The following is a 25,624-nucleotide window of genomic DNA, read 5'->3' as shown; positions in this document are numbered from 1 at the left end:
ATCTTCCCTGCTTTAGAGGAATATTAATACTTTAGAGGAATAATAATACTTTAGAGGATACTTTGGAGGATCACGACTAGACTGTTGAGTTAACAGCAACACTTACTGAAATAACTTGATGAAGAAAAAGGATTTAGCAGCTGTGATTAGGTCCTATTTTCTTTCACCAGGCAAGATGCTGCATCTTGCCTGCACTGAATGTCATGGACTTGATTTCAAAAACTAAGCATCTGTAACTTCTGCTACCATCGACTATAGCATTAAATGACAAGTCTGAAAAACAGATTTAATAAAAACAGCAAATCCAGGTGGGAACTGACTTGGAGACTCAAACTGACTGCGAAGTCTCTTTCTATAAATGTTTTTATACGTTGTATATTTGTGCACTATTGCTCCACGGACCAAAAGCTGAAGCAAAACATTGTTGCAGAATTATTTCTTTCTCTTTCAAGAGTCATGCGTTCTAGTGGTCTTTTTCTACTTTTTTCCTTTCTCATAGTAGCACAAATCCAGTGAAAGCAAAGGAGCTGACTGACTTATACAGTGCCATAATTGAGTCAGAATAAGGAGGCAGAAAACAGCTTGTTACAGAAGCCTTGTAATTACTTGCCATCAAACTACAGATCCCCTTCTCTTTGTCTCATGTGGATAATTGCCCTCCCATTTTTACAATGGAACAGAATACACAGGTATTGTTTACAATTGTTTACAATAGTCTACCAACTGCTTTTTCAGAACTGATTGGAGAAATGATGCCAAAACCACAATTGTGAACAGCTCAGTGTTTGCTAGGATCACCATGTTTCATGGGTGCTTTCCATGCAGACACCTTGTAAATAAGCTCTATCCTGTGTGTGGAAGATGCAGAAAGACTTGGGGAACTGACCAAAGGACTGTGCATCCAAATGGGAGAAAAGAAATGCAGTTGAACTGGCACTGCTATTGTGCCAGAGGATTTAAAGATAGTGAAGAGAATTGTTGGTCTGTTTAGTGCCCTGCAGGGACAAAGACACTCATGGTTATTAGAGGAATTTATTTCTGGGCTTGCAGACTCCCACAGTGTCTACTAAAGAGTATCAGTTCAGAAAGGCAGCAGCATTTTCTCCTTTTCCTTTACTGGCAAACTACAGTGGTTGTCATTAATCACCCTGACAATATGAACATGCAGCATTATTCTGTTTAGTAGTTCTATGCCTTCTGATTTTTCACTGATCTACCACATTGTCAAATGCTATACACACAGACAAGACACACAGTTGTGTGTAGTGAAAAAGGAAAAGAAAAAAGAAAGAAAAATGCTTAAAGCAATCATAACTAAAATATTTAAACCTGGGGTGTTTTGGACCTTTATGGTTTTTAACTTCATTTTCTTGCTTGATTATATTATTGATTTGACTTTATTTTATTAGCATAGTTGCTTTTAAAATTAATATTCATTGTAAGATGCTAGCCAGTCTTTCATCTGTTTACGAAAGCCAGAAATACTTTTTCCATTATATAAGCCTTAATGGTGAAATCTTAATCCCACCATTTCTACACTGAAATCAGAGGGAATAATAAAAATAAGTCACTAATTATGGAAGAGCCTTAAAAAGTCCAGAGAAAAAGATTCATGGCACAGTAGGTGTCTGTACCACATTTTTGTATTACATGAGGGTCTGTGAACCTGAGGGGAAAAGAGCAGCTCAGAGATTCCCCAGATTTACATTTCATCTTGGTTTCCAGCTAGTCAGAGGGTATTTTATGTCCTGACGTAAGCAGGAAAAATTATGCTGGAAAGATGGAAAAAGCATTTTTGCTGTGAGCCAATCCTGCAGTGGGAACATGGCAAAGCCACCAGGCTGCCCCAGTCCCAAGGGTGCAGGGCTCAGGGGAGAGCAGGGAGGGAATAAAAGGGGAAAAAACAAGAAAAAAAATCACACAAAAAAGGGCAAATATTTTATGAACAGTTTTTTATTTCTAGCATCTGACACAGCTTCTCACTTCAGTCCCTCCTTATGTCCATAAAGGTGGCACTTGAGGGAAGTGCTCTTGTGGGTAGAGCATTAGGATGGAATTTAAGGTTCACTTCTTGGCAAATTAGAATATTTATACCTAACCTTTAAAAAGCACCTGATTATCACAGCTCTTCTTGTCTTATTTATGAACTGACAATAATATAATTTTTTAGGATGTTTTGAGTTGATTTAGCCAGATTTGTTAAGGAAACCCAAAAGGAGGTGACTAGGACTAGATATGGAATTAGGAACTCTTCTTTACACAAGACAGCTTCTATTACTGTTTATGATTTCTTTTCATTAACCATTTACATCTGACTAGAAGTGTCTTGTGCACAGCAAGAAAACACTTCTGAAGGTTTTGCCAGAAAATAGTCAGGAGAGAATCTCATGGATCAGGGGAAAGCAATGTGTCTTGAGTAGCCCTACAATACCACAAATTCAAGCTTTAATTGCAGAATGTCTGTCAATAAAGAAAACTTTATATGCACAACATGATAAAAGGGCAGAGTCCGGCTTTGAAAAACCAAAATATTCAACAAATGTCTTGATGATTTTTAGAAAATTCTGTTATGTAGTGAAACTTGCAAATTAATTTGACTGATTATTTTTTAGTTCTACATGGGAAGCCATCAATTACTGCATTTTGTATGCTATAATAATATAGGCAGTCTATATTAAACACTGAATCATATTAATAGATATTTCCACAAAATATTAAAAAATAAATGTTTAAACAAAGCATTTTAAACAAAAGATTAATAGTTTAACATTTTTTTCAGACTGCATCCCTAAACTATTCATTTTCCTGAGTTAACGAGTTCTGACCTTTTACTGCTTTAGAACACAATGATGACACTGGAAGTTGAGATTTACTATTTTTGTCAGCATCCTTTCAGATGATCTTCAGAGATCACTTTCAGAGATCAACCTTTCAGAGATCACTTTTAAAAATCAAAGTGACAATTTTATCATGCTAAAAACATTAAAAGAATGTAGATTTTGGCAAACAGTTCTGAGATGATGGATGAAATCTGAGGAAGCTACTGAATAAATACTAAATAGATGAATCCTAGGAATCAGAATTCTTTAAAATGTGCTTGCTTCTAAACAGCTATTAAACTGAGCTTATATTTTTTCATTTTTCTTCTTTTCTCTGAGAATGGAAACAAGGGCATTTGTTTCTACTACGGGGAAAATATGCTACAAATTATTGATTTTACATCTATTTAAAGAATATTTAGAATATTCTCAGCTACATTTTCCTTATATTTTTCTTTTCTTTAACTATGCTAACAGACAAAACATACAAATATTGATAGCCAATTTTTTTCTTCAATGTATTCTCTCATTTTTTTGTAGAAAATTCAATTTCCCATTACCATATCACTTTTTAGTCCATATGATTTCTTTCTCAAAAAGATATAAGACTATCATGAGATACATACTGATGAGCTCATAGGATTTGACACGTCTCATGTGCAAATTTCTGTTCATGTGTGAGTATCCCACCCATAACAATATTATGAGAACATAAGGCAGAAATTCAGCTCAAGTAGTTATGTTCACTGCAGCAGATAAAAGGGAGCGAGGAAAAAGAAAATTCTCCCCCTCGTGGCAAGGAAGTGGCACAAGCCAACTCCTTTCTTAGGCTGATATTAAATATCCGTGTCAAAAGTTCTGATGTGAACTAAAGGAATAATGTGCCTGATACACCAGTTAAAGGCCTCCTTTTGCCAGGAAGATGAGTGCTCTAAAGCCCTACACCTAAAGAATAACTTGGCTTAGAAAGCTCTAAGCTTTATGGCAGCCAAGAATTGTGCATACAGGTGTTTTTACCTAAAACCACTTAACTTCCAGTTCTGCAGAATAAAGTGCTGCATCGGTCAATAAAATCTGGACCATAAAGCCTTATAAAGATTAAGTTTCTTTACCCTTTCTCAAAATGTTTCCAAATAGAACTGCAATGTCTCTCAGCCTTAGAGCAAAATTAGGATGGAGCAGCTAAAAGCACTTTCATACTTGCATGCAACTACACACAAAAAGATAAATATACAGAGGATTCAATCTATAGCAACGCTTTATACTTAGGAAGGCAAATTTATGGCCAGGAAAAACAGTTTTGCAGACAGACATAGCACTTTACAATAATAGCTAACAAAAATGGTGGAAAGAAGCTCTTTGTTTAGTAGTGATAAAGGAAAATCAAACACTATCACTTTCAGAATTTATTAACTAGAACTGACAACAAGAGTTTGGATGTTTGAAAGAAGCACTGTGAGTAAAATGATGAAGTGAGACTTAGAATACATTTCTGAAAATCTGCATAGTTAGAAATTATATTCACAGTTTCCGGTTTGTTGAGAAGCAGATGCTTGCTTTTCTGAAACTTTTAAAATCTTTAAAAGTTTAATATATCCAGTCCTTTCCTAGATAAGATGGACAGACACTGCAGGACCACAGAACAATAGCCTCTGATTATTAACATATTCCAGAGGACTATATCAAGCAAATTCTAGAGAGAGACTGCAGGAAATCTTACTGATGAATGCATGAGACTTTGGATATCTCAAAGGGAGAATACTTATATCATCAGAAGGTCTTGATTTCTTTGCAGGATTTTCCACCAGACTAAGTACCCCTACCATTCAAACAAGCATTATGCATTTTCTTCATGAGTATGACATCAGAGCTCTAAAAGAATAAAATTGCATAAAGTCTGAAAAATATAATGAACTTTTAAAAAAGGAGAAGGACCAGCAGGATCTCCCTGCCCTTCATGCTTACAGACAAGATTGAAGAAGGTGAAGTCCTAGAAGCAGATAAGGGCTAGTTGAGAATTATGTCACGGAACTCAAACCCTACAAGTCTTTTCCCCCAGCCAGGCTGCACCCCAGGACACTGAGACAGCAAAGGCTTTACAGCCCAAGATGCCATTGGCTTTCTGGGCTGCAAGTGCATGTTGCCTGCTCAAATCTAATTTTCCATCTGCTAACAACCCCAAGAGGGTTGCTCTAAAGTCCTCCATCCCCCAAAGGGTTAAAGTGGAAGATGTGGAAAAGTCAGCATACTTAGGCACAGAGCTTCCATTTAGAGGGAGCTAAATAAGGCTGAGCCAACAGAAGCCCCATTGAATTAATCACGAAATGCAAAGTCCAGCACCTGTGAAGGAAGAACCCCTCACAAGAATATAGTTTGGAAATTGATTGGCTGGGAAGTGGCTTTGCAAAAAAGGATCTGGGGTACTGTGGGCAGCAAGTGGGACATGAGCCAGCATGAAGCAGTGTGCCTTGTTAGCCAAAACAACCAAATATATCCTGGGCTGCGTTGGCAGCAACACAGCCAGCAGACAGAGAGAAAAGACTACCCTTCCTCACTCAGGTCTCACTGTGCCATATCTAGAACACAGTGTCCAGTTTTGCACTGGTCAAAACAGGACCTTAATGAACTGGAGTGCATTCATCAGGAAAACACCACAAAGTCATGGGGCTGGGGCCCTTGCTCTGTGAGGAGGTCATCGAAGAGCTTCAGTCAGGCTCTTCGGAGGGGTGTGTCACAGACATCTTTTATGAAAAATCCTTTTCTTAGGATTTTTCCTCCTGAGAAGCTGAGAGGCCTCAGGAACAAAATGCAAACATTGATTATCTGCTGCTGTGGAATGCAACAGGTAGATCTTCGATTGGCCCATGTTGGTTGTTTCTAATTAATGGCCAATCACAGTCAGGTAGCTTGGACTTTCTGTCTGAGACACAAGTTTTTGTTATCATTCTTTCTTTTTCTATTCTTAGCTAGCCTTCTGATGAAACCCTTTTTCTATTCTTTTAGTACAGTTTTAAGACAACATATATCATAAAATAATAAATCAAGCCTTCTGAAACATGGAGTCAGATCCTCATCTCTTCCCTCATCCTCAGACCTCTGTGAACACGGTCACAGGGGTGCATAGCGTGAGGATGGAACGCAACAGGCATAAAAGCAAATAAGAAGTTTAGACCAGATATAAGGAAAAGTTGCACCATGAGGACAGTCAAGCTGTGGAACAGGTTGTCAAGAAGTTGGTCAGTCTCTGTTGTTGAAGGTCTTTAAGACCTGTCGGGCTAAAGCAACCTGGTCTGCTAGTGTTGACCATGTTTTGTGCAGAATGTTAGACTGGGAGAGTCCCTGACAGTCCTTCCAACTGGAATTATTCTGTGATCCTATGACACTAATTAAGGAAATGTAAACTCTCTAAGCCACCATAGCTTGATCCCACACAGCTCAGGAAAAAGGGAAAAAGGGAAAATATGGCAGCAAGGTGTAATCATACAGAGATAAGTTGCTAAAAGGGATTCTACTGAATTTTTTATGACTAACAGGCTAAGCAAATAAAAGCTAAGGAAATGAAATTTCAGTGATTATGTTGTCCATCATTCATTTCCAATAATCAATTTTCTAGCCTTTTATCCAATTTCAGCCAAATCTGAGAAGGAAGTCTCAGAGCTAATTGTGCTGTTATACTATAGGATTTTGAAAAATTGGTTGCTGGAGAGAAGAAATAGCATTTTACTTGTTTTAACACTCCAAAAAGACAAGCAGAGGGTCCCTGAGTTCCATTTTGATTGGCAAATGTGTTCCAGCTGCCCAGCTAATGCATGCACAGATGCAAAATATAGGTATGCTTGGTATTCTATGGGAATTTTATCTGAATGTTTTGCTTTATTATTTTTCAATCTTTGCACCCACTTCTTTTTAATTTTATTGCTGTCATACAAGACTGGTGGACAGAAAGAGTAAATCAGATAATCTGACTAGAACTGAGGCTGTACAATCTTACAGTGCTATCCTTATGTAGCCCTAATAGTTAGAGAATTGCCTCAAGGTCTTAATGGAATTATTACTAAACCCAATTTTCCTGAGTGATATCAGGCTTAATGATATAGGAGAACAGCAAAATAATTGTCACTCATTTTATTTTAGTGTAACTGCTGGAAGAAAATTTTCAACCTTACACTAAGAATTAATCTCTCTTTTACTAGAAAAGCCACTAGACACTTCAAATTACCAACCAGATGAAATAATGAAAGTCTAAGTTAGAAGAAACTATATATTCCAGGAAGAAACAAATAATATAATATTGGAAAAAACTACTTGCAATGCATTTATGGCACAGGCCCCTGCAGAAGCCCAGAAGATAAGTGGTTAAGCATGTCTCAAACACTAATATCCAGACGGGCAGAGCCAACCAAGGCTTGTTGGTGAGAGCACACTGGGAGAAAGAACAGCATGTGGCTGAAGGAGGGGCCAGGCAGAGGTAGGGCAGTGCTTTCATGGGACAATTCTCCTTGTACTGGTTCCTGGAGCTAAGATCACAGTGCAGGGCAAGCACAGCAATGAGGTCAAGGAGAGGGCATGGACTGTTGGACAAAGGCCAGCCCAGTACTCTTTTTTCCCCAGTCAAGACTCCTAAAATTCCCCACAAAATCTCTGACCTATTTTCAGAGAGCTCCAGAAGAACAAACTGAAGATGATAACTAATTTGCATAGAAAGCAAGAAACTTAGCTCCAGGGTGGGGAAAACTTAGTTTTACAAAGGTTCCTCCACAAAGCCTGGATGGTGCACGCCCCATCAGCTGGATCCCTGCGGCCCTTTCTCTCTTTTTTTCTCTTTTCTCACTCTCTCTCTCTCTCTCTCTTAAATTTCTCTCTCTCTCTTCTCTTTCACCTTACCCCTTAGTAAAAATCCACCACTGTTTACTTATACTATAACAGACATGCCAATTTCCATAATGTATATAATGTAGTAAAAAAAACTTTGTAAGTGTTTATGGCCCATCTGACTTTTGTTGTTCCTTTTTGAAAATAGCATCTATAAATCCAGGGTACTCCCATCCCGTTAAGGATGGGATGCCACAGTTCCCCCAAAATAATAGTAAATAGGAAACAGGTATTTTGCCTACTTTTACAAAACATTCCTGCAATACTCTGCTTCAAGTTAAGAAGGAAACTTTTTTCCTATCATAAACAATATTCATAGCTCCACAGACAAAAAATAAATAAATAAATAAAAGGCTAAATTAATCTCAAGGGTCAAAATTTTAGGGAGCAGAAACTACTCTATTAATGTGCAGTGTACATAGTGCTATAAGAATTAGACAAAGTAAACAGTTTTTGTCAGTTCCATAGCTGCAACATTTTGGATCACACCAGAAATATTAACTAGCTTTCACCAAAATCACCTCAAACACTGACTTGCCCATTAAAAAAAGAAAATTTTAAAGCTGACCATCCCCCCTGAATTACTGAAGGTCACCAGACTGAACCTTGTAATCTCAAAAATATTAGTATCAGAGTCTATGACTAATACAAAACTTGCTGCTTTCTACTCCAAACTTAATGTGCATCTTCTTTGTCTCTTTGGCACATAGGGGTTTATGTAATACATATATTAAAAGAAAAAAGTTCTTTTCAAACTGCCCTGGAGGAAGAAAGAGAAAATTATATTTATTACATGATAGCAACAACATGTACTGAGAGCTGAGAAACAACAGCGATGAAAACTGGATAAAACAGAAAACTGTAACTTCTGACTTTAGCTACAGATGTTCAAGGACTAGGCTCCCTCTACTGCCAAAGATGCTTTCCTGGAAGGTACTAGCAGGGAGGTGTGCACTGCACCATGGCAACTAGAGAGCAGCAATTCCTTAAAAAGCTTCAAGGGAATTCTATAAAGGAGCTCACCTTAGTACATCCAATATGCATTGGACCTAATGGAAGTTCCTGCAACCTCATCCTTCATTCAGTGCACAGCTGACCCAGCTAAATATTCATCCAGCTAAAAAATTCTAGCACAGCACAATGCAGTGATCTAATACCAACAGTGAAAATATACCTTATTTGTCAACACTTACAGAAGGTAATGGAAGCCACTGCAAATAAAGTTTTGGACCTGAGGATATCCTGCAGTTCTCTTAGGCTATATCTACATGGATGGATGCAGCTAAGCATGAATGAGCTCTGCCTGTGCTTTGAGATGGTTGGCCATAAATCAGGACAATCTGGGAAGTTACAGAGATGCACTAACACAGCATTGTCCCTAAAGCAAGTACACCCTTCATTCCAGCTGTGTCTCATAGCTTATGACACTGCCCACCATGTCATATTTTTTTGTGTATCTGACATGAAGGCCCAAGACACTTCATATCCAGATGGCTCAGAGTCTATTTGCTTCTGCCTGCAATTCTCTTCATACATATTTGCATTCCCATAGCTCTACAGCCCACATATTCATGACTAAGCCATAACATTTCCCAGACATTTCAGTGAAAATCTTTGTTTGTACAGCAGAAAAAGGCTCTACAATAATTCCTGTATGAATGTGGTGCAGTTTTGTCACTGAGCATTTTACAGTAAAGTTATGCTAAATTATGCTAATTGTCAGCCTTGAGGGTTGGAGATTTTAAAACATACAAGATTCTTTTTCATCTGAAACACTTTCACAGCACAAACACATGCAAGATTATCTCCTCTACTTATTAAAAGAAATTCTGAATTATTTTCACCTTTTTTTACAATACAGCCACCTTCAATTCCCATAACATTTTCCTGGTTTAAACTCTTTAATTACACTATGACAGGGATTTAATAAAGAGCTCTTTTCCCAAAAGCTGCAGTGTTATTTCTTATCCTGCCTCACATTTGCTATTAAAGTTTAACAAATAATTTTAGATTTCACTTAAAGCAGTTCCATTTAGAAGATGATCTTATATATAGTGCCCCATGAAAAGAGACATTTTAATGGCCATATATAAGGTAAAATTATTTTCCAACTTTGCTAAAAATTTAATCCTTTTACTCATAAACTAGGCCACACAAATATTTATATATATTTTGGGTTTCTTTATGTTATAAACTTTGACAGAAAGCCCTATCTAGATTGTCCATAATAAAACATTTTTATGTTATATTACACCTGCTTGTTATATATTATTTTATACTTATTTGCTAGCAATTAAGTAACCAGTGAAACTTACCAATACATTAACTTGATGGTGCAATATTATGGGGGTAAATCAAGTGGCAAATTTGTTGCAAGAATTTGATTATATAGCAACTGCTATGGAATGCATTTTTGTACAGTAAGCAGGGTATGGAAATGAATTAACAACTAATGTTGGCTGCAAGAGTCAAGCATTATAAGCTGCCCTTTTCAAAATCTAAATGAACAATTTGAGTCACTGTGAAAGAAAGGAAGGGAAAAAAATCTAACCTGCATGTAAATAAGGCATGGTAACTATTTTGAGATTAACATTAGAAAGGAAATAATTTTCTTCTCACACTGGAGATGAACTAATCTGTTCTGGTTTTCACTTTCACCTTGAATCCTGAACCAAGGATAATTCTAATAACAAGACTTACAACCTCAACAGAAATATGTGAGCGGACATTTTTTCAGAAGAGAACAGCCACTATTTCTCACTTTCTCTTAAAATGCCTATGCCTTCCACTAGTTGCTCTTCTCCCAGTACTGAAACAATGCCAGCTAACATTAATTTTTGTCATTCACATTGTCAGAGCTAAAGCAAGTACAAAGAAATGCTGACTGGGCATAGTGAAAGAGATATATAACAACACATTTAGATATAAATTAAACTGCATTGTTTTGTTATACATTCTAGCTTAAGATTAATCTCCCCCAATTTTATCTATCCAAAAATAATGTCTCTAGTCTTATCTTGTCTGGTCTCCCTGAAGAGTCAGAGACTCACAATGTATAGTGCAGCAGTAACCTGTGAAAGGATTGCCTTGCAGGATTGAATTGAGAAAGAACACAAGCAAGTACTGTAAAATAGGTAACTAAAACCTGGATAGCTAAAGGTAGGTCCCATGACTCATATCTTCAATGACTTCACATTTACAGAGCACTGCTAGTGCCTCAGATGGAAATTGGAAATCCACAACTGAGAAACTCTGGGAAGGAAAACATAAAGAGCCTAAATGACTCCCTATTATATCTAATTAAAATTAAAGAATCACCTACAATAATTCTATTTTGATGTTCCTTAAGATAGATATGGTACTCAAGGCTCCAAACCCTTTTTCTTAAAAGTTCTAAATTTGCCCTTTTTATCTTTTGGTTTCAGTTTGGATTCTTTGAAAGGCTAAATAGTTGTATAATGAACAGTCACAAAGGGATTCAGACCTAAGCATGGTTTCATAGTGGAATGTTAATGAGAAATCTGCACAAGATTTGCATGGGATGAATGAGAGAGTTGGACCACTGAAGTAAGAGGTGGAAGCCATGAAAGAAGGGTTGAGGTACCTAAATGTTTCTGGAAATCTACACTCAATAAAATAATTTCCTTAGTATTCTAACATCTGGGTTTGCACTTGTCAGTTGCTTATAGATACTCCTCCAAGAAAATATCTCATACAGTGAAAAGATAACTTCACTCTTAATACATCACTTGGGCTGAATGCACATCTCTCAATCTCTATAATTTCTGCTAAGCAAAAAGAGCACAGACGCTGGATCTGATTCAGATACCATAAACAGGAATGTCCTCAAGGCTTTCTTGTTCTGCAGTAATTCAGAACATAGGCAGGTTACTTATATTTGAAAAATTAATGTATTTCATTGCTTTTTTCTAAAAAATGGATCAGATTAGTTCTCAGCTCAACAGAATATATCAGTAAGGGATTATGACATCTGCTACTATGTGGTCATAAAAATATTACCACAAAATATTAGTTCTCTGACAATTTTATGTATAATAAATGTTTTCCTTCACCCTTACCAAGATAATCAAGAGCTAATTTAATGTTATTCAGAAAAAGTTGACAGTTGTACTGTTATGAAAAAATGAAACTAATTCTTAGTATAAACCTATTAACTATTTTTATGGTTTGCTCCTATTACTATAAAAGTTGCTAGTTGTCTGTGAATTACAGAAGAAGAACTTAGGCATAAATATCATGGGAAGACAGCATCCTGAAAAGGCAAACAAAGCCTTTTACAAGTGGCATGCTGATAGGATAAAAAGTGATATAAGAGAGTAATTTAAAAGCCTATCTTTTATTGTGTCTTTTTTCCCAAAAATTATATGTTCTCATTTAAAAAGATTATATGTTTTCATTTAATTGGTGTATAGGGACCTGGTATAATGTCACTTCCTAAATAATCATGATTAATACCAAAAAACCCCCAGTATTTAAGACTGCTGGAAAGAAGAAAGACTATTGTGAAATTCTGGTGCAAGGACAGGAAAAACTATGACATCTGAGTGGTTATTCTTACTGGCACTAAAACCTTACCTTTCAAAATTCAGATTCTATTATCTTAATACAACTTTTGGAAAGATAACATAAAAATTTAGTATCAAGCAAAGGTTGAAGTTATAAATTAAATCATCAGTCACTCTTTGGCTCACAAAAGACAAATCAGGCCACTGCTGTTTCCTGGAGGTTTTTTTGCACTCATAAAACTGAAACCAAGGAAACAAATTCCACTTGGTGTAACCTGATGTCATTCCCATTTATCTGTTGGGAACACAATGAGTTACCATGTTCTGATATTAATTGGAATAGAAAAGAAAGTCACTCCTATCAAAGAACCATGCTTAGATACAGGCTTGACTTAAAAAATTAGTTAGTGAAGATTAGTTGTTCACTGTGTTTGTGAAAGAATAAAAAATTTGCATTCATCCCAGGTTTCTAAAGGTACTGGAAGGGTACTCTAGGATGGCCACAGCATTTTTTTTTCCCAGTGAAATATTGTCTGTTATATTAAATACACTAGGTATACTAAGTACAATATGATCTCTTATTTAAATACAGGAAATATGATAAAGTAAAAGCGTGAAATAAGATTTTCAAAAACTGTAGAAGAACTGCACTTGTAAAGCTATTTGAGTGCTCACCATTCATAGTGTATTTCTGTCAAACTGTGCAGGCTCTGCTATAAAACAAACTGAAAATCTATTTTGATTTCTAATTAAAAGGAACTCACTCTAGAGTTAATTACAAAGTATCTAGATATGAATCAGGACTTCAAGGAAATCCATTTCACACAAAAAAAAATGCAACATGAAGGTTTCTAATCGCTTCTATAGTATTTAGAGTGAGCTCTCTGCTAGTAACTACAATGGTAAAGAAAGTTGCTTTGTTCTTCCATCTGTCATGGCAATAGTTGACTTTTCATTTATTAAAACAATAATGTCCATGTTATTACAAGCCTTTGATTTCATAAAACCAATATTCAGAAATGAACACAGTCCCAGTATATTTGTTCCTGGTACCTTTCAAATATGGAATACTCACATTCACTTAGACACTCTCCCTTGAAAGAAAGACAGTTCCAATAATAATTGCAAACCTGTCCTTTAGCATCATCATCAATAGCATATCTCCTAAACACAGCTTCATCCATGTCCCAAGGGCAGAGTTACACTGATACTTTCACCCCTTACAGACACAAACTGCTAGAGGTAAAATGCTAAAGGCCATATTGTCGTCCTTCACCTAACCGCTGGATTTGTGTGCCGTCCAAATGCACCTCAAAGAACAGCAGAAGCTACAGGGACCATCTAGAGCCAATAAAAACCTCTTTAAGGCTGACACCAAACCCAAATATTAAAAAGAAAAATAAAGGTGTATGAATCAGAGAGCAGTCAAACTTATCATCACCTTGAGCTGCTGTCCATCACACTGAACCAGGGTAAGTGCTCCAGGCAAAGGCCAGCTAGACAGTAATCATACTTTACAGTTCTCCACTGCCTTTGTCTCATGACCTCAAAATACTTGACAAACATTAATTCATTTCACCTCCAAAGACTTCTGCTGCTGGCTAAATACCACTACAGCCTAAATAACGAAAAACTGAGTGTCAGTGATCATAGTCCAAGCTTTCAACTAACTAAATTACTGTCCTTACTACGCACAAGTGTCAGAAAATGCATGTGAGGGGATTCCAAAGGTTTCTCAAAGATTGGTCTACTAAAACAGTAACAGGTTGGGCAAAGCCAGTCTCTAGAGAAAGGAGATTCCAAAGGTTTCTCAAACCTTGGTATACCAAACCAGTAAGACTTTGGGCAAAGCCAGTCTCTGGGAAAAGCTCAACAGCAAATATCTCCTGGTCTTATTATCTGTGCGAGCAGATTTTCTTCAACCTTTATCCTAACTTACCCTTCATTTCTGTACATGGCATCATGACTTAGAAGGAATTTCCTTACCACACCAGAACAAGACTTGCTATTTGAAAAAACCAAAACCAACAAAACAACAGGCAAAGAAGAATTTGTAAACTTTACCACACTATAAATCTGTCTCATCTTTCTTACACTTTAAATGTTGAGATAAAGCAGAGATGACAAAAAGATTACTGACTTAGATTATTTACTATTTATCTCTCTGATTATTATTTTTTAAGCTTTACTCTCTTCTCTCTCCAGTAATCAAAAATCAAAGCTAGTGACCGGCTGACAGTGGAAATAATGTCTCTAGGAATATGCAAAGTGACAGCTATTTACCAGTATTTCTAATCAAAGAAAACATAGAGGTTACCAAGAATTGGACTGTAGAGCAAAGTCGGTACAGGCTAAACGCACATGAAGTATTTTTTTCTTCCAGTAACTGCTTACACATTTAGAATCATGTCTCATTTTATCATTAACATAATAATTTGCACATAAAGTGAATTTTCGTATAATAATGACAAGTTTTTAACAACATTTTCTTAGATAAATGATATTTCAAAATATATTTCTAGTGCAAAAAGTGATATTCTCTCAAATATCAATCTCTTGTCTTTTGAGGTGGCACAGCAACCTAACCTTTTAATGTCAGGTTTTCAGCATTGATTGAAGAGCTGAAGAGCCAATTTTGTAAAATTCCTATGAATGGAAAATTTTAATGAATGGAGCTATTGATATATATAAAATGATTTTCATTAACAGATTAATGCCATTCATTCTCAGAAGAATTGTCAAGGACTTTTCTGTGATAATTCAATAAATTCTTGAAACTATGACTTTTCAATCTAAGGCAAAGTTATTTGTTAACTCTTAAGTACTCATGCTGGAATAAAGGTATATTCCATAAATCATAGCAATTTATGTAGCATTACCAGTTCAATGGGTCAATGCAAGTGATAGCTGGTAAGAATTTTTCATATTTTCAGTTTTACTAGAATATTACAAATTAAATAGCAATTCTATATAGATATTCTTTCCTTAGTTAGAAGAAATTATTGTTTGTGACAAAAAGAAGCAAAAAACCAATCATCAACAATAGGTCAAATACTGAAGAAAGCCATCAGAATGAGAAAGTTTTAAAAGTCACTTACGCCTGTCGGTCCCTGTACATCTTGTTAACTTTCTCCCATTCAAAATTAAGTTGAGTCAGCTTTTCTTGTATATTTGCTGCTTCCTTTGGTGCAACATTTTTCAAAGCCGGTGTCTTCTTGTTGTTAATAATTTCTACATGACCTTGCAGTCTCCCCAGGCTATCCTTAATGCTCTGTAACAGCAAGATTTTAAAAAATAAAAACAAAACATTGTTTTTAAAAATAAAAAGTAACTGTTCATAAAAAAAAAAGAAATTGGTACAAAATGCTAATTAAACTATAACATTGATAATAGGAGCAATTTTAAAATAACCTGGTATAATAATTGAATGTCCATCCTTTCCTTGAAGACTGAATGAAATAGATCTGAGGAAGTTGATGGTTGGAGAGGAAACAAAGTTCTATTTCCTCAAAAGTTCTGCATGTCAGTATTTACATTTCCTGACCTGACAAAATCGGTTGCAATTTTTTAACTAATTAAAGTTATTAAACTTTATTTACTATTTTGCAAAATATCAGACTTGAAGTCCTTACGTAAATGTGAAGGCAATGCATTGAAATAATTGCATACAAAACCACCCTGCAAAAACAAAGAAAAAATACTCTGGGTTCCCTGAGTTCCTAGAGCTCTAGCACTATGCTATTTGTTGGGGGTGGCAGGGGAAAGTACATTCCATCACATCCCCCACATGAATAATAATTTGAATTTTTAGATCTTGAGAAATGTGACTTACATTAAGCAGACTAAATGAATATTTATAAATCAAAAGGGAAAGGTAGATGTCTTGTCTCTGGAATGAGTCACAACAAGGAGAGTGTTTCCTCTTTGTCAGCAATCTATCATGTGGAGGGAAAACTGGCTGGGTCTGTGTCATTACTCAACAAATCTCATTTGACTTTCCCAGAAAATGTCTCACACTCTGTGGTTCTTACTCAGGTCTACTTAAATCTTTGTTTTACACACTCAGGGCATGGATAATTCAGATATTCAATGTTTCTAATCTGAATGTAAGAAATATCAGATGATAAAAACATAAAATGCCTCTAAATATTCCAAGATATATCCCATTAACATAAAAGAGGCAGCATTTCCACAAAACCTCATCCCTGACCAAAAAATTGCACATTTAAAGAACAGATAAAATGTACTTGAAATGTAATTGGAATGCCAGGGCACACTTAAGCACCCAAGTGAAATGGCCTTCTTTTCAGTAGGCCTGAATATCAGCTCGTCTGAGCCACACAAGAAGGCACTTGTGTTCAACATGTTCAAGTAAACAAATGAAGATTAATATATGTGCCTATGTATATTTACATTTCAGGCTTTTTCAACTAAGTAGATCAATTTTCTAAATATTAAAAATAGATGAAATGTATCTAAGCACATCAGAATTGGTAAAAGATATATCTCTTAATGTTTAAAATTAGTGGTCTATGAAAAAGGTATGGAACTTCTAAGTCATTTTTTTGGTTTTGTTTAAAGCAGAGCTGCTACAAAAAGAACAAGATGATACAGCTGATGTGCTGTAAAGGAGTATAAGAATGTCCATGAGAAAAAAAACATAAAAGAGAAACCATGTATATATATATATATATATATGTGTGTGTGTGTGTGTGCAAATATACTCATGTATCTCAAACAAATTCTCCATCTGTCTTTCATGTTGAAGAGAATGATCTGCAAGCAGTTATCAACAATGCCTTGGGAGATTTTCTAACGTGGTTAACAGAAGCAAACAAAGCTAATTTTTTAGAAAAAAAGGATAACAGAAAAGCAATAGCAGCTGAAGTGACAGTAGCCTTTAGGGACTGATCCATCTCACTGCTCTTGAAAGAGAAATCCGAGTGCTAGAGTCTCAAGTCCAGTTCATTTTCACTACCTGGAATTTGTCTTTATCTGCCAGAGAAAGACAACTTCCTGTAAAAATTCAGTTCCTTGGCTATTTGTGTACAAATCTGTCACCAAGCACAGTGTTACTGACAGATCTATTTGGAGAGTGCATGTGAGCACACTCAGTTCTAAGTTATGGGCAATTGGGTTCTATTGAGCTATAGCAAAAAAATCACTCTGAATTTCATATTACGTGATTATTATTGATAAGAGTCACTTAGTACACATCAAATATGTATTCCACTGTGTAAGATTAAAAGTACATTTTTTTGATTCTGAAATTTTGTAGAATGATAATTTATAAGTATATGTATAGCAGATTTTTTTTACAATATTTCATGCTTTTTCTACTAACATGAAATCCAGTAACAGCACAGTTGTTAGTAAGCATGGAAGGGTGGAAAAATTCCACAAATTAATTACAGTTTAAAAATCTGTATAGAATTATGAGTTACAATATCTAGTATAGGTATGACTGGCATAAACCATTTTGAAAGGGGATTCTTGCTGCCAGAATCCTGGATGTGTGATGTGTTCAATGAATTCCTATATTCTGAAATATGATACAATAGAAAACAGTGCAAAAAACCTGCTCTATCTGTTAGTAGATGAAGGATTACCAAAGGAAAAAAAAAAGAGAAAAGATGAATCAGAGCATTAAATAATCTACGTTTAAAAAACAACAGGGAAACCAACCCAATTTTCAATGAACTAAATAAAATCCATATGGGAAACATAGAAGAAGATGAACTAGAAGCAGAATTGTTAGAGAGATTAATATACATATATAAGAAATCTCTTCCTCAGAGCCAGATGGCTTTCCATATTAAAACTATGACATCATTAAAAAATATGATAGCAAAGTGTATAATCATATTCTACAATAAGATGTTCCTGAAAAAATTAATATTAAAAGAAATAATAAAAAGAGGCAGTAAAATCTACAGGCCTTACTGCAGGTCTCCCATAAAATTATATAATGCAAGTAACCTCAGGAAATAAGTTTTGAATTCGAAGTTAATAGAATTAAGTAATGAATAGGCATGACTATGTCATGTCTATGACAGTGATCCTTAAAAATTCTGCTAACTAAAGTTTCACATAGTTATAAATTAGATTTCTTAAATTCCAGGTATACTCTTTTATTTTGATGCACTTCTACGTGCTAGCAAAGATAAATATGGGTTAGTTTTTTCCTCTGGTTAATAGTGTGTACATTTCCCACTAAATAATCTGGAGCTTGAACAAGTAGCTTGCATGAGATAATCATTACACAGGAAAACTTTGTCTTAGTATGAACAACATAACCATAGTAAGTAGAATATATGCAAAATTTTACAGTGATTTAACTTTTAGGAAACATTGGAAACACCATCTGCAAGGAAGGATAATTTGCTAAAATCTGCAAGCATTTTAACACTACATTTTTTCATGCAATTGAATCCGTTGTAATCATAACCAATGCCACACAGGTAGCTCAAAGATTGTGAACTCCATCAATATGAACATCATCAGTAGCAGATAGAAATAATGTCTGTGCTTATAACAATAGTTGTCCTGTTTTGACAGTATATCAGGCCAACTTTTCTAATTCATCAGTCTATGAACCACAATTTTCTGTACAATCAACTCAAGTTTCATCTTTGACAGAACCGTAATATTTAAATTGTCAGTAAAGTACTGTCAGCACAGTGATGAAGAAAAGCTGAGGTACTGTATGTCATAATACTTGAAAGAACTTGTAATGGGATGATGAAAACATTGCAATGCTCACTTTATGAGGCAAAGTGACAAGACTTGATTTCTCTATCTGACTTTTCCACTCCCTAAAGCTTAAAATGAAGAGAAAAACATTCCTATGAGCTGGTTTCAGCAGATACATTAAATGTGCTCATTAAAATATTACAGTTTAGTAAATGTTAAAAGCTACCAGATTTTTGCTACAAAACCTCATATTTTACAATTTCACATGACTTTGATATAAACAGTCAGTGCTATGACAATTGATATTAGCGATTTCTTACTTGTATTCAATATTTATCCTATTTGATAATGAGCAATCATGCTTAAGTCCTACTAAACATATTTACTCTGGAGGAAATGTTCAAAGCTGTTACAACTGATTCTTGTAAATAAATTTATTTTTCCTTTCACAGATTAATTAAAATGGATTCTTTCTGAATGGGAGTGAAAAAAAAAATCAAAAGCTCAGTTTTAAAACACAGAGCTATTCATGACAGTTCTGTAATTTGATTCATGCAAATCTGTCAGAGGAAAAAAATCAACGACAATTTAATTTCAAACCTTTTCCAACCAGCTGCTGAACAATTTATGCACTACTTTTCTATTTTTACTGCAGGATAATGACAATGATGGATGCTTTTCCTTGGAAATAAATATTCATTAAGCAGGCTCGGATCAAACCTATACCCTTCCAAAAGCCCACGAATGTGCAAGACCCATTTGCCTCTTCTAAGAGATTTATTTTGGAGGAAGATGGAACTGTGCCCACAAATGCATCTCATAACAATTTAATAGTTCAGTTAAATTACACCTATGGTAGTACTTACTTGTAACCTCAGTAATCAATATTATTAAAGTTGGTGTCAACTCCAATAATACTAAATGTATGTGGGTGAACAACAGATTACTTAAGGATATAAATCAGATGAAGCTAGCCCAAATGTAAAGCACTGAGAAGAACTAAGGAACTAAGAACTAAAGGAAGTAATTTCCCAGTAAACTTCCTGAGGTTTCTCCATCCTCTATTTCTCCATCCAATCTATTAGTGCACAGAAGTTCATCAACAAGGATCAAGTAGGCACTCATTAGCCATGATTTGCATAGTATATAACTTGTTTTTTGTTGTTTTTTTTGTTGTTTGTTTGTTTTTTGTGCAGAAGAGATTGTTTAAAATGAAGAACGACAATTAGATTGGCATGTTTTGTGCTTCAATACTCAGACTGACTTTCATTTACTGGTATTAAATCAGAAGTGGTAAAAGAAACAGCCTACTGGTATTTGACATCTATTGATTGACATCCTATTACCAGTTCTGTACTTACTCTGATCCAACACTCCACTGTTATGCTTCACTACCCAACTCTACTGCCTTGCTAGGAAATTGAAAACATCCTAATTTCCACAAGATGGTAAGAATATTTGTGTGTGAGCACATGTGTGTGTGCACACAAATGCCTAAATATATATATCTATGAATGTATAAGAATTATAAACAGATGTGATTTTACAGAAGCTAACAGCAGCATATGGATGTGGTTTTGTTACATATCCTCTAACGTGGAAAGAGATAAATGAGCTTCCACAGAGGAAAATTCAGAGCATATAGCCAGAGCCACTGCCCTGATTCTCCCTCTAAGCTTCTTTCTTATAGCTGACTGTAGGCAAATTCCAGCCTCTTTAGGCTAGTATTTACTTCTTTTTTTTAAAAAATGCTTTTCCTAAATAATCACAGAAAAATGGAAATATAGTCTTCTCTTCATGCTGGATGACAATTTGGAATTGCTGTAATTATATACAGCACTTGAGCGCAATTTTTTACAAGGCTTTCCTCACACAAACATTATTCTGCAAAAGCTGATAACTCATTCATCTACTTAAGCTTACAACTTTAATCTCATTCTCTTCTTATGTCAATTCTGAGTTGAAAAAATTCCACCAGTTTCAAAGGATTTCAGTGTTGCAAGCATTCAACAAACCAGACAGTAATATTTCAAGCACTGAAGAAACTACACAGTAATATTTAAAGTCATAGTAATTCAGTGAAGAACTTTTTTCCATTAGCCACATGCAAACAAACCTTTAACCACAAATTTTATCTTTAAATATACTGTGCCTCTCCATCCTTTCTCTCCCATTCAAGGACTTAACACGCAGATACCGTAACACTCTTGCCCTCCAAATACAGGTCAAACAGGTAAAAATAAATGAACGCTTCAGAGTTTCTCATATTTTACCCCAAATACAAAGATCCATATATTCACACATCACAGAGATGGGCTTAGAACTTGTAAAAGGTGTCTCAGAATGAGCACAGGCTGCCAACTTGAAGAAGACCCAAAATGATGCAATCTAATAACTGCTAAGAAAACATTTCCATCTTACCTTGAGACACTCTTCTTGTTTGAAGAGGTCCTCACAGTCCTTGGCCTGCAGAACAGGAGAATTAAGGCGCTCTTCCACTTCAGACAAGGCTTGCAGAAGGTGAAGGATCTCTGCCAGGTACGCAGAAGGCACATGAGTGGTTTCCACAGTCCTAGTTTCAGTCATCACAAAAGTTGTATCTTCACGAACTGTTTGCTAGTACAGATATACAACAGAATGCTTCCTTTAGTTTCTTAAAACCACACAAAATTACAACAATGCATTTCCAGTTCAAAACTCAGAAATATAAAAAAAAAAAATTAAAAGAAATTTCCAAGGCCAAATGCAGGAAATATCTGAGGTTTCTGATATAGATAACTCATGTTCCTTGTGTGTTTGAAATGGTGGGTACTGAAATTAATCCATGCAAGAATGTGCAAGCTTTTCTTCTACTCTCCAAAGAAATGCAGAGAGGAAATGCAAGAGTATGCTGAGATTATGGTGTTACTGAGATTTTAGTGCTTGCCCTTTAAATTTATATCACCACACCTCTTAAAAATCTGTCCTTCATTAAGAAATTTCATGCATGCCAAATCTAAAATAATAAATAATTTCAAGGTATAAAATAAAAGAATGACTTGTATAATAGACAGAATTCCTTAAATAAAATGCAACAAATAGCAAAAATGCAAACTCTATACTTCCAACTATACTAAAAATTTGTTCTTTAATCTAGCATGTACAATTTGGAAGTTTCTGATTTGGATGGTCTTTAATGCATTCTTAAAAGAAAACTCAGCAACACATCTCTTCATGAAGTTAGGATTTCTTCTTCTTCTTTTTTTTTTTTTTAATAAGGAAAAATATGAAATAGACACCCTATTCTGGAAGCACATGCATACACCAAATGTAAAGACATCCCAGAATGTTTGGGTTCCAAGAAAACACTTAGTTGGTTGATGGCATTTGAAAGTATACTGACATATAAGGTGACAAAAAACTGGTTGTTTATAAAAATTCTCTGTATTTCCCATCTGATTTGTAAAAGAATCATAGGTAAAAATGTAATACCAAAAGTGTTCTTTGGAGCAGAGAGATCTCTAGTTGTTCCTTTTCACTAAACTTCAAATACCAAATCACCTGCATGCCCATTAAAAAAGGGATAGTTTAAGATATCAATTATTTGTGATTTCACAGCCATAAATTTGTTAATGGATTCCTATTGTGGGACCAAGATCCTTTGTGTTTGATGTCTGTCTTCTCAAAAATATAAACTTTAATTACTGTCGACCTCAAAGTGTACAAATATTTGTTGTTAAATGTTCAAAACTTCTGTTATTTAGATTTAGAGTCATTTATGTAAAAGACAATTGATCAATGGTCCTGAAGAAAACAATATCATTATTTAGCTACTCATTATGCAAAAGAAAACAAATATAAGCACACACTACCTCAGCAAGGTGTCTCATTTTAATTCAGGACATATTTCTCTCTTCAGTTACCGAGCTGAGTCATCTGGTTCTTCAATTTTCTTTAGAGTCTTAAAATATGCATATACACACTCTAGAAGATGTATGCATATCACATATAAAGCCCATAAAGTTAGCTGTAGACTTGTGTTATTCTGTTGCATTTCTTATGCAAATTTAATTGCTTTGCTTACACTTTTCTCACTAAATGACTTTCTCAGTACATCTGCTAACACTGAAACCTGTCTAATTACCATATCACTGCTATAATTTTTATTATTTAAAATAAGTTGCTTTGAAAAAATTGAGCTTGCCCCCCATATGTTTCATGAATCACAGGCCCTGCAAAAATAACAGTTTACTCCAGTAAACCTAAAGAAAGAGCTGTCCCATTTGATTAGAAAATGGAAGAATCTCAACAGGCCACTGAGACCTGCATGCAGCAATATATATTTTAATTCCTCAAGACTACACTGAAACACTTCTCCATGCAGCAATGAACATCAGACCTACATAAGGAATATTTTGACTATATTTGTATTTTTATTTTTGACTCGACAGAATATTTCTACTCGCAGTAATGAAAAGAGCATGCTAAGTGTGCAAGGGTTTCCACTCAAAAAAAGGTCACATGAGTATGTGAAGCAGCAAACAAAATACAATTTGATTCAATAGTTGTATGTGATTAGCCTACTCTTTTCAACCCAAATTTAGGCCAATAAATATGTACACACATATATGCACATGCATCTATTTAGATAAAACAAAATCTGTGTCTTCTCACTCTAAACTATTCCTGAAACTACAAAAAGGTCAAGCAGAAATTGGATGTGTAAACACTTCATGGTTATCACACTTAATTATTTATAGTGGCAAAATCAGGTACCTTTCAATCATTGTTATGAAGAAAATAGGGATATATTCACACTGCCCTTACAGGAAACTTTAAATATTTCTCACAGCTGGATGATTACTTGTATAGTTTTACTGTTTATATTTTTGGTTAAACTGCAAAACACTGCAACCAGAGAAATAAATAAATAAATAAATTAATAAATAAATGAAATTATAGATTTATAAAAGTAGACACCTACTAGAACATGCCCTCATATCTTGGTACATTATTTAAAAAAAAAAAAAGTCACAGTCAAAAGAAATTAGTTTCTGAATACTATTTTTTTAAAAAGAGATGGAAATTTGGTACTACTTTAGAAATCAAGGATTAGGTATCTTTATCTTTATTGGAATTTTCAACAGGTCACAGGACTTTCTTTCCTTCTATTTTTCCTTCATTTAAAGTATCATGATAGAACCCACAGCAGAAGCTGCCATCTTGCACCAAGGAATGGAGGTTAGGCAGGTGCAGAATTGACAACTTTAACGAGCAAAGAGAAACATTTTTAGCTTGCCCCAATGTTCCCAGGAATTGCCTTATATTAGACAATAAAACAGGCAGAGTCCTTCCTTATATTCTAGACAAGCATTTTTCTAGAAATGCAACGCTGAAACTGGGTCATAACCTAACACTGTAGTGAGTAAAATAAAAACCTCACAAAAGGAGATCACAGCAGCTGGGAGCAAGTACTACTAAAATAATATTAATTCAGTACAGATATATGTAATTGATAATGCCAAAATGGCTCATCAGAACCACAGTAGGTTAAGACTCTATAAGTATTAAAAATTAATAGGAAAGTGGAAATTAAAGATTTAGATAACCATTTAAGAATGGGTTTGGATAAGTTGAATCCATTAAAATGGCAGAATGTATTACAGTTACTTAAAAATATTTACTTAAAAATATTTAAATTGGTATTTAAAATACACATATATATAGTAAAATATACATTTAACTACAAATGGACCACTAAGTGACTGGGAAATGCTGGGATAACTGGCCATTTTCTATATTACTATTTTTGTAGAATACAATTTTAGCGGTTTTTTTTCCCTGATCATCAGTGATTCAAGGATGCAAAGATTTTTTTGTCTCTGAAAGAACAACTTATTTTGTGTAAGATTCAAAATTTCATGTAATGTTTGTTATCAAGCATTATCATATCTTGAATAGTAAATTGAATTTTCTTCACCATCATTACATAATTTCAATTAAGGGACACAATCCTTCCATACACATGACTTCACTTAAACTGATTTTATTGATAGTTATCATGCCCCACCTGGTGCAACAAAACTGTAAGAAACAAATTCATTATTTGACCCTTTAAGAGAAGGCCAATAAGCAAAGCCAAAACAAACTAACCAAAAAAAATTACAACAAAAATCAACAAAAAACTACTGGAATAATGCAGGTTTTGTCAAGAAATTCACATACCTTCCCCACAGAAACACTTGTGATTATTACTGCCTACATTTAACACAGCAGTGGCATCAGAGCTAACTAATCTTAGAGAATGTTGCTAATTTCCATTTGACAGTGGAAAATTTGTAGTTAAAGCATCTTTCACCAATCCCTGTGTATCCATTTCCTTTCCTCTTTTTGCAGAGGGAATAATCTCAACATCACTTTTGCTGTTCAAGAGTTTACAACCAGAAAGCCTCCAAATTTCTTGCATCACATCTTGACTTGTTTCACTTTTGGTCCCTTCTTATGATGACTTCACACATACATAGGAGGAGTAAAGCTGCAAAAACTCCCATATGCATTGCTACACCTCAGCATTGCTCCTGGCTGCACCCTGATGAGAGGTTCAAGGAAAACAAACAAATGTGCCTACTCTCAAAGTGAAATAACACTTGAGAAAGTATTCCTTGCAAGCAGATGTATATGAGTGTAAAAAAATTCAGGGACCTCTGCAGAATAAATGTGGTATGCTAAAAAATT

General features: G+C 34.9%; 1 protein-coding gene across 5 annotated transcripts in view; it reads right to left on the bottom strand.

The window, feature by feature from the left end:
- DMD (dystrophin) overlaps nucleotides 1–25,624 on the bottom strand; it is a 1,043,683-nt gene that overhangs the window by 553,978 nt on the left and 464,081 nt on the right. For all 5 annotated transcript variants that reach the window (XM_054291254.1, XM_054291257.1, XM_054291256.1 and 2 more), the window contains 2 exons: nucleotides 21,332–21,526; nucleotides 15,316–15,488 (listed from right to left, as the gene is read on the bottom strand). In XM_054291254.1, the coding sequence (XP_054147229.1) occupies nucleotides 15,316–15,488; nucleotides 21,332–21,526 (368 nt within the window). The remainder of the gene's footprint in view (nucleotides 1–15,315; nucleotides 15,489–21,331; nucleotides 21,527–25,624) is intronic.

Source organism: Melozone crissalis, unplaced genomic scaffold (genome assembly GCF_028551555.1).
Source record: "Melozone crissalis strain CALT ecotype California unplaced genomic scaffold, PUWL_Pcris_2 ptg000090l_1, whole genome shotgun sequence".
NCBI lineage: Eukaryota > Metazoa > Chordata > Aves > Passeriformes > Passerellidae > Melozone > Melozone crissalis.
The sequence above is the reverse complement of the archived record's forward strand: the minus strand, read 5'-3'. Positions and strand labels throughout refer to the sequence as shown.